Source organism: Anomaloglossus baeobatrachus, chromosome 4 (assembly GCF_048569485.1).
Source record: "Anomaloglossus baeobatrachus isolate aAnoBae1 chromosome 4, aAnoBae1.hap1, whole genome shotgun sequence".
Lineage (NCBI taxonomy): Eukaryota > Metazoa > Chordata > Amphibia > Anura > Aromobatidae > Anomaloglossus > Anomaloglossus baeobatrachus.
In genome coordinates, this window is record NC_134356.1 from 405,853,550 (window position 1) to 405,867,994 (window position 14,445).

At 50.1% G+C, this 14,445-nt stretch overlaps 1 protein-coding gene across 1 annotated transcript in view; it reads left to right on the top strand.

The window, feature by feature from the left end:
- Window positions 1-2,447: 2,447 nt before the first annotated feature.
- The window catches only part of GDI2 (GDP dissociation inhibitor 2), a 64,588-nt gene continuing 52,590 nt past the window's right edge, over window positions 2,448-14,445 (top strand). The window contains exon 1 of the mRNA XM_075345337.1: window positions 2,448-2,602. Coding sequence (XP_075201452.1) covers window positions 2,558-2,602 — 45 coding nt within the window. The 5' untranslated portion in view covers window positions 2,448-2,557. The remainder of the gene's footprint in view (window positions 2,603-14,445) is intronic.

The window sequence follows — 14,445 nt, forward strand, 5'->3', positions numbered from 1 at the left end:
GACCTATTTATGTTAGCTCAGGTCACTGCATTGCTCTCCCAGCCAATGGGGAACATTCTGTTCTTCATTGACTGGGACAGCGACTATGGTATGGATCGCCGTGCCCCCCCCCCCCTTATTGGATTACGCCGGACGTGGAATTGATTGTGCTCTTTTCAATAAATTGGTTAAAGAGGGAATGTTTTGGGGAGTGTTTTTTCAAATAAAACTTTTTTTGTTGTCTATTTTTTAATTATTACTGACTGGGTTGGTGATGTCGGGTATCTGATAGACGCCTGACCTCACCAACCCCAGGGCTTGATGCCAGGTGACATTACACATCTGGCATCAACCCCATATATTACCCCGTTTGCCAACGCACCAGGGCGCGGGATGAGCTGGGGCAAAGCGCCAGGATTGGCACGTCTAATGGATGCGCCACTTCTGGGGCGGCTGCGGCCTGCTATTTTTAGGCTGGGGAGTGTCCAATAACAGTGGACCTCCCTAGTCTGAGAATATCAGACCCCAGCTGTCCGCTTTACCTTGGCTGGTGATCCAATATGGGGGGGACCGCACGTTTTTTGTTTTAAATTATATAATTTAAAATAATAGCGTGGGGTGCGCACTGTTTTGGATTATCAGCCAAGGTGAAGCTGCCAGCGGTGGTCTGCAGGCTGCAGCCGTCTGCTTTACCCTAGCTGGCTACAAAAAATGGGGGGACCTCACGTCGTTTTTTTTAATTATTTATTTATTTTATGGCTAAATACAAGGCTAAGCACCCTTTAGTGCCACATGAAAGTCACTAAAGGGTGCCAGCTTAGAAAATGCAGGGAGGTGGAACATTATATAGGTTTTTCTCATCTATCTATCTATCTATCCCTCTATCTATCTATCTATCTATCCATCTATCCCTCTATCTATCTATCCATCTATCCCTCTATCTATCTATCTATTCATCTATTCATCTATCTATCCCTCTATCTATCCATCTATCTATTCATCTATTCATCTATCCATCTTTCCCTCTATCCATTATCTGTCTATCGATTATCTTTATTATTTATTGCAGGGACAAACCTGCGGTAAATCCGCGGCAAATCCGCGGCAAATGCGCGGCAAAACCGCATGCGGATTTGGTGCGGATTTTTTCCGCAGGTCCGGAAATCTTTCACTGGCAGAAGTTTCTCAAGAAATTTTCTTGAGAAACTTCACATTTCTAGTGCGCACATAGCCTAATGCAGCAGCCAGGGTCACCTATCTGGCTAACCGCTATGCAGATGCCTCTGCTCTGTGCCAGTCATTGCACTGGCTGCCCATATATCACAGGATCCAATTCAAACTGCTTGTTCTCACCCACAAAGCTCTCCACCGCGCGGCACCCCCTACATCTCCACCCTCCTCTCTGTCTATCACCCCACCCGTTCTCTACGCTGTGCAAATGACTTTCAACTAACATCCACACTAATGCGAACCTCCCACTCCCGAATCCAAGACTTCTCCCGAGCTGCACCAACCCTCTGGAACGCTCTACCCCAAGAAGCTAGGACAAATTACTCAGCTTCAGACGCTCCCTAAAAACACATCTTTTTATGGTGGCCTATCACACTCCCTAGCCGAACTAAATTCATATAGTCCCTCCACAACTTCTCACAACATAACCCCATGTCACACTCCATGCACCCAAATGCATCTCAAGCTTCTGGCCAACTGGTCCAGGCAGCCATTATCTAGTCCTCATTTCCTTGAGATGGCTGGATTGTCATTGTAAATAAGCACCTGCACCTTGTCCCCCCCATCTCATAGTAGATTGTAAGCTCTCGGGAGCAGGGTTGTCTTTTTTCCCTCTAATTATTGTATTTTCTATAACTGTTGTTTATATATGATCCTCCTGAATTGTAAAACGCTGCGGAATATGTTGCGCTATAGAAATAAAGAGATTATATAAATATTTGTATATATTCTTTTACACCTTTGTGGTAGGCTTGGTGCGGTAACGCAGCGTGCTGTACATGTGCTGTTATTTTCTGGGTGTTTTTCACAGTACAATAAACAGTAGGTGTGAAGCAGGTCAGGCACAGTGCATGGATCAATGGCGGGTGTTTCCTCGCTGTATATCTAGGGCAGCACGGCTGGTCTCGGCACGGGCGCTGCTTTACGGCTGCATGTGGCAGGATTCTCTTTCCTTGGCCTTGTGCTGTGTGGATCACTCCGCGCTCTCAGCGTGCTATCACCGGCCGCACGCGCAGCCCAGAGACCTGTCACCTCTGGAAAGTGCACGGCTCTGGTCTGGGGAAGCCCCGCCCTAATCCATTCATTGTCCAATCCACTCATTAGCTAGATGACGTTTCTGGAAGTGAGAGGTCTGTAGCGAGAGACTATGAGGCCGCCCAAGACTCCCCTCTTTCCTCCTTTCTGATTGGCTAATTAGTGACGTTCGAGAACGTAGGGAGTGGTCGTCCGTGCGCGCTCTCGCGTTCCCCTTTGCCTGCGCTTCCGCATCCGCCATAAGCGCAGTGTGTGAGCGCGCTCCCGACTTTTCTTCGCTGACAGACGCCCGAGTCACCCGCAGCCCATCACCATGAATGAGGAGTACGACGTTATCGTGCTGGGGACCGGCCTGACGGTGAGCATGTGGCCACTGCGCTCTGTGTCCGCCTGCACGAGCCACACCCCCGCCTGGTGGCCTCCAACTTCCTGGGGAGAGTTCCCTCACAGGGCCTGGAGTCCAGCAGTGCCCGCCCGTGAGGGGCAGGACAAGTGCCCGGTCTGTGCAACATAACGTGCACCTGAGTATATAGGACCACAAGTAGGGAGCTCGGGTACAGCAGCACACTGGCATGGAGGGTGGGGGTGTATGGGTGAGGGAAGGTGCCCGTGGGTGGGGGTGCACCAGAGAGGGAGGGTACACTGGTGAGGGAGGGCGCCCGTGGGTGGGGGAGCACCGGTGAGGGAGGGTGCCCGTGGGTGGGGGCGCACCGGTGAGGGAGGGCGCCTGTGGGCGGGGGCGCACCGGTGAGGGAGGGTGCCCGTGGGCGGGGGCGCACCGGTGAGGGAGGGTGCCCGTGGGCGGGGGCGCACCGGTGAGGGAGGGTGCCCGTGGGTGGGGGCGCACCGGTGAGGGAGGGCGCCTGTGGGCGGGGGGCGCACCGGTGAGGGAGGGTGCCCGTGGGCGGGGGCGCACCGGTGAGGGAGGGTGCCCGTGGGCGGGGGCGCACCGGTGGGGTGGGGGCGCCCGTGGGTGGGGGCTCACCGGTGAGGGAGGGCGCCCGTGGGCGGGGGCGCATCGGTGAGGGAGGGCGCCCGTGGGCGGGGGCGCACCGGTGAGGGAGGGCGCCCGTGGGCGGGGGCGCACCGGTGAGGGAGGGCGCCCGTGGGCGGGGGCGCACCGGTGAGGGAGGGCGCCCGTGGGCGGGGGCGCACCGGTGAGGGAGGGCGCCCGTGGGCGGGGGCGCTCCGGTGAGGGAGGGCGCCCGTGGGTGGGGGCGCACCGGTGAGGGAGGGTGCCCGTGGGTGGGGGCGCACCGGTGAGGGAGGGCGCCTGTGGGCGGGGGCGCACCGGTGAGGGAGGGTGCCCGTGGGCGGGGGCGCACCGGTGAGGGAGGGTGCCCGTGGGCGGGGGCGCACCGGTGGGGTGGGGGCGCCCGTGGGTGGGGGCTCACCGGTGAGGGAGGGCGCCCGTGGGCGGGGGCGCATCGGTGAGGGAGGGCGCCCGTGGGCGGGGGCGCACCGGTGAGGGAGGGCGCCCGTGGGCGGGGGCGCACCGGTGAGGGAGGGCGCCCGTGGGCGGGGGCGCACCGGTGAGGGAGGGCGCCCGTGGGCGGGGGCGCTCCGGTGAGGGAGGGCGCCCGTGGGCGGGGGCGCACCGGTGAGGGAGGGCGCCCGTGGGCGGGGGTGCACCGGTGAGGGAGGGCGCCCGTGGGCGGGGGCGCACCGGTGAGGGAGGGCGCCCGTGGGCGGGGGTGCACCGGTGAGGGAGGGCGCCCGTGGGCGGGGGCGCACCGGTGAGGGAGGGCGCCCGTGGGCGGGGGCGCACCGGTGAGGGAGGGCGCCTGTGGGCGGGGGCGCACCGGTGGGTGGGAGTGCATTAGTAGGTGGCCTGTTTCCTTTCCCCTACTCCATATCCAGTGAACTCGGCCAGCCATGTAACCTGCATGTGGCAGAGCAGGGTGATGTACGTCTCTGTTCGTGTCATTACTATTTTTCTTCAGCATATGATGAGACAAATAATGGCGTGTTGAATACTTTGACATTGCGCACAATAGCAGTGCCCAGAGACCCCACTGACTTATAATAAGGGCTATCACGTTTCAGACGTCTGCATCCTCCATTGTATGGCTGGGCGGGTCTGCTTCTCCTGCACTATAGTGTGGGGACAGCTTCATTTAGCAGATATGTTACTTTCTTATTGATATAATGAATGGGATCTCCAGGCAACAGGTGTCATCTGTCTCTGGTCACCGGAAGATGGCGTAGTCTTCTTGAAATGTGGTGTTCTGAGTGATAGACTTAGTACATGGCCGTGGGAGCCCCAGATTAACGTGCACATTGACTGAATGTGGAGCACTGGGTTTCACACTGATAGACTATGGCCCTGATTTATGAAAACTGTGGAATTTTACCAGTCTTGAGTGAATGTGCTGGAGTCAGATGTCTGATTCATTAAGAGGCACATCTAACACTAGAAGTCCCAGAGAGGGGTCATTTAAAATTTCTACCTTTTGACCTGAAGGATTTTAGCTAACATCCTATAATCAGTCTTTTGTTCTGTAATTAAGGCCATTACTGTCGCACCACAGGAGGTTGTTGTTTTCCATTGAGTTTAGCCCTTTAGTTTCTAGTTAGTTCTATTCAGTTTATTGTATGTCATTTGACCCTCTTTCGGGACTTCAGGGGGGAGCTTGAAATTTCTGGGACTTCTAGTGTTAATGAATCAGGATTGTCCTCTGAGTGGTGGGCACATCTCCACACACATAACTGCAGCAGGTTTACTAGTCCTTTAGTGATAACCTCCTGCTGATAAAGTGCTTTTGTCAAAACTACTGCAAGCAGCCCAGTAAGTGACACATCAGAATCAGGGTCTCTGTGTCCACATTTATGCTGCAGATTAGGTGACAAAAACATGGTGACAGATTCCCTTTAAGTTGGCTTTATGCATGGGATGTCTTCTCAATGAAAGTGCGGCCAATAGTTAACTATTAGGCTACACTTACATGACCGTTCCGTTTTTGCGGTCCGCAAAAAATGGTCCGTTTTTTCCATGGATGCATCCGTGTGACATCCATTCCGTATATGGTCCGTGTGCCTTCCGTTTTTTTTTGCGGACCGCAAAAAACAAGCAGCAAGAAAGATAAATAGATGAGTAGAGATGGAGAGAGGGATGATGAATGAATGGAGCGATAGATGGATAGATGAGAAAGACCCACCCCCCCTGCATATTCTAAGCTGGCACCCTTTAGTGACTTTCATGTGGCACTAAAGGGTGCCTAGCCTTGTATTTAGCAAAAAAAAAAATTAAAAAAAAAAATGACGTGGGGTCCCCCCTATCTTTCGTAGCCAGCTAGGGTAAAGCAGACGGCTGCAGCCTGCAAACCACAGCTAGCAGCTTCACCTTGGCTGGTAATCCAAAACAGAGGGCACCCCACGCTGTTATTTTACATTAAATAAATAATTTAAAACAAAAAAAGATGGGGTCCCCCCGAGTTGGATCACCAGCCAAGGTAAAGCGGACAGCTGTAATCTGGTATTCTCAGACTAGGGAGGTCCACTGTTATTGGACACTCCTCAGCCTAAACATAGCAGGCTACAGCCGCCCCAGAAGTGGCGCATCCATTAATGTGCCAATCCTGGTGCTTTGCCCCAATTCATCTCGTTGCACTGGTGCGGTGGCAAACGGGGTAATATATGGGGTTGATGCCAGATGTGTAATGTCACCTGGCATAAAGCCCTGGGGTTAGTTATGTCACGACGTCTATCAGATACCCGACATCACCAACCCAGTCAGTAATAAAAAAAAAAAAAATTGACGACAAGAAAAGTTTTATTTGAAAAAACACTCCCCAAAACATTCCCTCTTTCACCAATTTATTGAAAAGAACAATCAAATCCGGGTCCGGCGTAATCCAATAAGGGGGTCCCACGATGATCCATATCATAGTCACTGTTCCAGTCAATGAAGAACAGAATGTTCCCCAATGGCTGGGAGAGCAGTGCAGTGACCTGAGCTAACCTCAAAAGGTCAGCCCAGGTCACTGCAGGGGATGACAAGCGCTGCTGTCAGGAGGTTAGATGAGATCATTACCTGCTGTGACTATCTCCTGCTCTCCTGACGTCAGCGCTGTCACTGACTTCTATGCCCGCTGCGTTCACAGCGAAGAATCGCGGGAGCCCGTGATGTCACCGCTAGTGACAGTCTTGGGCCGCCCGCGAGACTTGATGTGAGAACGCGGCGGGCATAGAAGGCAGTGACAGCGCTGACGTCAGGAGAGCAGGAGATAGTCACAGCAGGTAATGATCTCATCTAACCTCCTGGCAGCAGCGCTCGTCATCCCCGTGGCTGCCAGCACTGCAGCGTGAGAAGCTGCTGATACTGCAGTGCGGGCAGACACTGACACACTGCTGTGCGGGCAGCTGCGGGGCTGGCGGGGAGCGGGACACGGACTGCACGGGCACCCGACGGAGGTCACACGGAAGTGCTTCTGTGCGGCTTCCAGGTGTTTTGCGGGCCTATTGACTTGTATTGAGTTACGGTCCGTTATTACGGAACAGAATAGGAAGTTCTTCCGTGTGCCATCTGATCCTACACAAAGGACATTGAAAAGATGGTCCTGTCTGTGGGTCCGCAAAAAAACCAGGAACTGACCAGGACAAACGGAACGGTCATATGAATGAGCCCTTTGCCTGTGAAAGTCACCCATCCCGATCTGTCTTCCATCATCCCTCGGGGTAGTGTTGAGGCCCTAGTACACATCAGATGATCTTTGCCTGGTCATGTGTCCCCGGGGGGTGCATGTTCGGCTATACATTTGAATAGCAGGCTTGTCGTGTGGCACTCTACCTCCCATCTGATATGGGTCCACTAAAAGAAATGATTGCTTGTTTCAGGTTTGAAAAATAGGGCCTTGTAGCTTTTTAAAGAGGGGATTTCATCTTGAGGCTGTGTTTATTCTGATGAGAATTCTTCCAAGAATAGCCCACACCGGCCGACATGTTATATGTAGTGCTGCGGCTCCATCCTACACCTTTGTTTGCTGCAATTACAGTAAATCGTCCTTGTTTTTACATTCCGTCCAAATGAGACTACAGCAGCAGTCTGTAAGCTCCAAGAAGTATGCAAACATGGACTATGTGAAATATTAAAGGGAGCCTGTTAGGTCCCCGTGCACCCGGGACCATGAGCAGTTCTGGGTGTATATCTAGAATCCCTCTCTAAGGCTTTGTGCGCACAGCAAGAAACAAACCCTCCAGCAGAAAAACGCAGAAAAAAATGCATGTGTTTTTTATGCGTTTTGCCATGCGTTTTTTTTCTCTACATTCATGGGAAAAGCGCTCAAAAGAAGTGACGCGTTGCTTCTTTTTTCTGTAACCAAAACTGCAAGGAAAAAAGAAGCAACATGCTCAGTCTTTCTGAAATCTCATAGACTTTGCTGGGGAAGCACTGCATGCAGTTCAGGACCACAAACTGCACCAAAAAACGCACCGTGTGCACAAGGCCTAACATTCCCTTCATGTAGTAGCATACGTTAGCAGATCTTTACAAAAAGTACTTCTACAGTTTGATATGCTAATGAGGGCTGTGACTAGTCGCAGGGGCGTTAGTTCACTGGCTAGCCGGCCCACTTACCACGCCTACAGGGGCATGATAACAAGCTAACATGCGTCATGGAACTGCAATACAAAACCATGGCTATGCGCAGCTTTGTACCCGTCAGCTTCTTTGACGCCGAGTGTATGCGTACTCTACTTAAGACACTCACTGCCCATGATCTGAAGTCATGTACACTACTCCTCTCTGAAGCCGGGACACTTAGGCTCTGTGCGCACTAGTGCGTTTTTCCCGCGGATTTGCCGCGGAAATTTCTTGAGAAATGTCTGCAATCTTTGTGCAGACATTTCCCAGCAAATTCTATGGTAAAAAAAAAAAGCTGTGCGCACTGGTGCGGAATTTTCTCAAGAAATTTCCTTGAGAAGAATTTCTCGAGAAACTTTCTTGAGAAAATGAACATGTCCATTATTTCCGCAGGTACCCTGCGGATTTCGGCAGTACAGCCTGCAAAAATCCGCAGGGAACCACCCGCGGGAAAATCGCGGCTATTCCGCGGCAAATCCGCATGCGGATTTGGTGCGGATTTTTTCCGGAGGTCCGGAAATCTTTCACTCCCAGAAGTTTCTCAAGAAATTTTCTTGAGAAACTTCTCATTTCTAGTGCGCACAGAGCCTTACACCTTTCTTCTGAGTAGTTTTCATGACTGGAAGTGCGGGCGACTTCCGATCGTGGGCAGTAAGTGTCTTTGAAGCCAGGGTGCATACACCCAACGACCCGAAGCTCAATGCTGATGGGTATAAAGCCGCGCCAGCTTTCTATCGCAATTCCATGACGCTGGGAATTGTAAAGCAGTTTATCACACATACAGGGGCGTGATAACATGTTACCTGGGCTGGCTAGCCAAGGAATTAATGCCCCTATGACTCGTCACAGCCGTCATTAACCTCTCGAAAACCATGTTTAGATACTTTTTTGTAAAGATCTGTTTGTGTGCTACTACATGAAGGGACAGCTAGGGAGGGATTCCAGATATGCACCTAGAAACTGCTCGTGGTCCTGCGTGCACAATATACTTAGAAAATGAGGGTGCTTTGTGTAAAAATTGTGTGCACACCAGCCACGATATGGCGTGCCTTTTTTTTGATGTGACCCTAAACCTAATACCTATCAAACATGCCTCTGCTAAAAGCCTACAAATTTAAAGGATGAATAGCATCCATCACTAATTAAACATATGTTTATGCCCCCTTCACATGTCCGTTTTAAAAAAAAAAAAATACCCACGTGTGGCACTTTCCATTTTGGCTATTTGTGTCATCTGTGTGCTGTCCGTGTTACCTGTACCAAGAAAAACACATGGCACGGAAATTGTTTGTTGAAAATTTGCAAACATAGGTAGATGATGGATAGATTTTACTGCTATTAACCAAATAAATAATTGAAAAGAAAAAAAGGCGTGAGTCCCCCCCCCATTTTTGATGACCAGCAAAGGTAAAGTAGACAGCTGTGGGCTGATATTATCAGGCTGGGAAGATTCATATTTGATAAATATTAGGTTTTGGGTCCCAGCAAAGAAATTCTTTGTTGTGGCTGTTGGGCTGTCATGAATTGGACAATTTGTGCTCCAAGTACCCTCATTTTATAAGTAAATTCTGTATAGCGATAATGCAGTTTCTGTTATAGGCTGGAGTCACACTTGCGTCTGAGTATGGGATCGTACTGGCTGGACCGGCCGCGGCTCTCCTGACAGGAGCGGGTCAGCATCACAGAAATACATACAGCGGAGCCGCTCCTGGCAGAAGTGAAGCCAGCCGGTCCGGGCAGTGCGATCCCATACTCTCGTGAGTCACATGCAAGTGTGACTCCAGCCGTATAGTCAGTGTGCACACATCTTGGCGTATGTCTGCTTATTCTAGTCATTGAAGCTTGCACCTGTTCACACTTGATTCATTGTTAGGAGGTGCTGGTCAGTTTATTTTCAAATTGACTAACATAATTAGGTGTATTGCCATCTTGGCCTTTTACAATCCATAGTTTAGGGAATAATATGTATATGTATGCGGCAGCTACAAGAAACAAAAAATGATCTCCCATATATGTGAATAGGAGTTATATAAACAATGAAGATCCGTCCATGTAATGTCCTCTGGAGAGAGGAGGCAGTCGTCCTATTCCATTATAAGCATGTGGCAACAATAAATCTACCCCGTAAACACCTATGGCGTCCTCCATAACCCCAGTGGTATATTGGATTACGTGTCAGGTGTAGAGCTCTACAATACAGCATAATTGTTTACTTACACAAGTCATGATAATCTGAATCACGTGAGCATAATCTGTTTATCTTGTATCTTATTTATCTTGCAGGGTTGGAGGTTTTCCATTTTCACACAATGGTGTCCAAGTGACTGCATTACTGTAAAATGAGCACAGATAGTACTCTCCCTCACTGGTCCAGCTCCATGCCACTGCTTCCGCCTTTGCATTTTGGCAGCAGCGTGGAATCCAGCTCCCATCACCGCTGCAGCCAGTCATTGAGCTCAGTCATTGGCTGGAGCAATGATAGGTGCTGTATTCGCCAAAAGACGGAAGCAGTGGCTGATATCCAGGGCTGGATGTATGACTTCTGTGTTTTACAACTATGCAATCGTTTAGGAAACCCTTTTATGAAAGCTGTACACTTTTTCAACACCAGGAAGAAGTGGCAGAATTGCGTTTGTTTTTTATTGTACCCCTCAAAAATGAATAACTGTTAATATAAAAGTCCTTGGTCCAAAAAATGGTCCCAAACTCCAAAAACAGCTCCTTGTAGCTTCATTGGGTTGTTAATGACTGACGTTTCTGTAACTTCTCCTGGCCATGGCCTCGGGTGGCACACTGCTCCATTCACTGTGGTGGCCGTTCTCAGGTAATGCAGCCGAGCTCCCATAGCCAATTCCAAATACTCATCACAGAAAAGCAAAACCTAAAAGACTTCCAACCCCCACCAAACAATTGGTTAATTCAATGCCTCTGGTTCATGTAAAAGGCCTCATTTGTGTTTCATATCGCCCCTTTCCCAAACACCAAGCAGATTCCAGCAGCTGGGGGAATAAAACATGCTTGTATCAGTCGCACATAGACCTCTCCAACAATGGGCGAATGCTCCTTGATACTAAAGGCTTTTTGAAAGGCAAATTACATTGTTTTTTTGTGTATAAATACAAACTTGCATTCAGGTCAAATACTGTACAGCTGCTAAAGTGCCCGGATAAAAAAACACGCACTCGCCTCCCAGACAGGTGTCATTCTAGTGCTGTGTGCACCGTGCCCCGATGCGGTCTCCAGACATGTCCGTGTTAGAGACATGGCACCTGTCCGGGAGGTGAGTGTTTTCTTCAGTAGTGGACAACCTCTTTAGCAAAAGTCATCTAAGGCTGCTCTCACACATCTGGTTTTTGCTGTGCGGCACAATCCGGCTCTTTGCAGAAAAAACGCAACCTTTTTTTTTTGCCGCTGGTTGCATTTTTTCTGCATACTTTCATTAGTGCCGGATTGTGTCGCATGGCCTTGCGTTCGGTCCGGTTTTTGCCGGATGCAGCATATTGCATAATGCATCTGTAAGCTAAATGGGCAGCACGGTGGCTCAGTGGTTAGCACTGCAGTCTTGCAGCGCTGGGGTCCTGGGTTCAAATCCCACCAAGGACACTATCTGCATGGAGTTTGTATGTTCTCCCCGTGTTTGCGTGGGTTTCCTCCGGGTTCTCCGGTTTACTCCCACACTCCAAAGACATACAGATAGGGACTCTAGATTGTGAGCCCCAATGGGGACAGTGTTGCCAATGTATGTAAAGTGCTATGGAATTAAAAGCGCTATATAAATGAATAAAAATATTATTATTATTATTATTATTATTATTATTATTTAGCCCATGCGGCGGCCGGATGGAATGTTGCCTGGCACTATTTTTTGTCCGGCAAAATAACCCCGCATCGCGCCGCATCCGGCCGATGCGGCGCTTTTTCCAATGCATGCCTATAGACGCCGGATGCGGCGCAATGCGGCAAAAAAAAACACATCCGGCCGCCGCATGCGTTTTTTTTGCACTGCGCATGCTCAGTAGCGTGACGCAACCAGCAAAAACCGGACTGGACGCATGTAAAAACTTATGCAAAGGATGCGTTTTTTTCGCCGCATCCGTTGCATAGGTTTTAGAGCCGGATTCGGATGCGTGAAAGCAGCCTAAGCCTTTGGGTCTGCTGTTCATGTGCCGTCAGCAGCAGGCACAAGCCATTTACAGCAGCAACCTTCGGGCCACCTCTACTGCAGAACTTTGGTTTTCCTCCTCTTGGATCGCTGACCACACAGAGCTTCATGTGAGCTTACAGGCCATGTGCTCCAGAGATGCTACAATCTTGCAGAATCCTCACTACTCTCCGCGTTGTACTTTGTGGCATCAGCAGCTCTGCAGCCAGAAGTATACCCTGCATATACACCTGGCCGTATCCTTCTGCACATATACTGTAGTTCAGGTATTTCCCCCCCACACTTATGTGTAAAGAGCCTTTATTACTGTGGTCGTCCCATCTTCCAGGTCAAGCTACTGTATGTACACAAGCTGCGGATAGGGCAGAGCCTTTGTCATAATCACTGAGCTGCAGATTAGGAGGATCCCAATACCTAGCCGTGTGTCACAACACATGGCTGGCTCTCCAAACCTTTGTACTTTAATGTCATCAATTATGTCCGATCAGAACTTACACACTTTGCCCCATTACAAAACCAGTAAAACAGAAAATAGTCAATAACCCATTGTGCACGTGTTTTTCTTGAGACTTTCCTTGATGGCCCTGATTGTTCAGACTGACGTCTTTCGTGCTTTACAGTTTCTTAATAGAAGTCTTTGTTAGAATACGTTTAGCTGGATCCTTAATAACCATCTTACTCGTGGCCTGTGAGGTGGAGTCCAGGAAACTGGTCATTCCGCTGGCATCGGGCCATGTCCTACGGTATGTGTTTTGGCTGCATAATGGGGCGTTTTCATCCAGAGCTGACGTTGCCCATATTACACTCAAAACACCATTTAGGATTCTGACTGAATAGGAGTTTCGTAGCTGAAGTAGGATGTTGTAGGGGGCAGGGTGTTGTAGGGTATATAGCGAGTCTGGCTGGTGTATTTTCCATGCCCTACCATCTTACATTGTGCCTACATTATCCTGTTTGTGACAAGGTTGCTGCTTGTCTTGTGTTGCTTGACTTTTTTTTTCTTTCTATTCAACTCTCTTGAAACCATTTCAGGGAGTAAAAATCCTTTTTAAATCAGAAGTGGGGACTTGTGATTATCACTTTTCACTTTAGTGATTATTGGCTCTACAGATGTGAGCGCTCCATGTGCCATAAAAATACAACATGCTGGATGGTGCTGCACAGTCTGAGGTATTAGGCTGATAGGATTTTTCTCACAAATCATTGTCCTAAAACATTTCACTTAAGCGGGCTTTACACGAGGCGATAGATTGTGCGATATGTCGTCGGGGTCACTGTTTTCGTGACGCACATCCGGCATACCGCACGACGTCGTCTCGTGTGACACCTCCTAGCGACGCAGTAACGCTCACAAATCGTGAGTTGTGTACTCGTCTCTAGGTTTCATAAAATTGTTTAAAATGGCGGAGGTTGTTCATCGTTGACGTTGCATCACACGTTGCTCCGTGTGACACCACGGGAACAATGAACAGCAGCTTTACCTGCCTCCCGCGGCACCCGACGGCTTAATGGAAGGAAGGAGGTGGGCGGGATGTTTATATCCCGCTCATCTCCGCCCCTCCGCTTCTATTGGCCGCCTGCCGTGTGACGTCGCTGTGATGCCGAACATCCCACCCACTCCAGGAAGTGGACGCTCGTCGCCCACAGCGAGGTCGTCCGGAAGGTAAGTATGTGTGATAGGGGGTAAACGAGTTTGTGCGCTATGGGCAACTAATTGCCCATGACGCACAAACGACGGGGGCGGGTACGATCGATTGTGCGATAGCACAATCTATCGTCTCGTGTAAAGCAGGTTTTAAGCTACTTTCACACTTGCGTTGGACGGCTTCCGTTGCTATCCGCAACCTTGAGGAATTAGGGTAACCGTTCCAGGAAACCGTTTATATTACTCATAGACGTCTATTAGCTACGGATAACAACGGATGGTCTTGCGTTGCATCCGCTGCACGACGCAGCGTCGTTATTTTGACACTGCGTCGGGTGGAAGGAATGCTGCATGTAGCGTTTTTATGTCGTAAAAATGGCGCACCTTGACGGATTCCGTTGGATTGTCTATGGTGGCGGTTTCTGCCGCTATGCGCTAAGCAGCGGAATCCGCTGACAGATTTCGTCACGTTCTACTGCGCAGGCTCAGCATGTCCAGCAGAACGATCGAAATCGTTTAAAATCACTCTAGGTCTCTCTCCTCCCTCCCCCCCCCCCCCCCTTACTCACCGATCACGAGCATAATGCTGCACAGTTGTCACAAAGCTCCGGCGGCTTTTCCTCTTTTGAAAAAGCCAGCCGCTCATTATTCAATCTCGAATTCATTGCTTCATCCGCCGACCAGCGCCAATGATTGGTTGCAGTCAGACCCGCCTCCACGCTGAGTGACAGCTGTCTAACTGCAACCAATCACAGCCGCCGGTGGGCGGGTCTATTTCGTGCAGTACAATAAAAAATAATTTAAAAAAAAAAA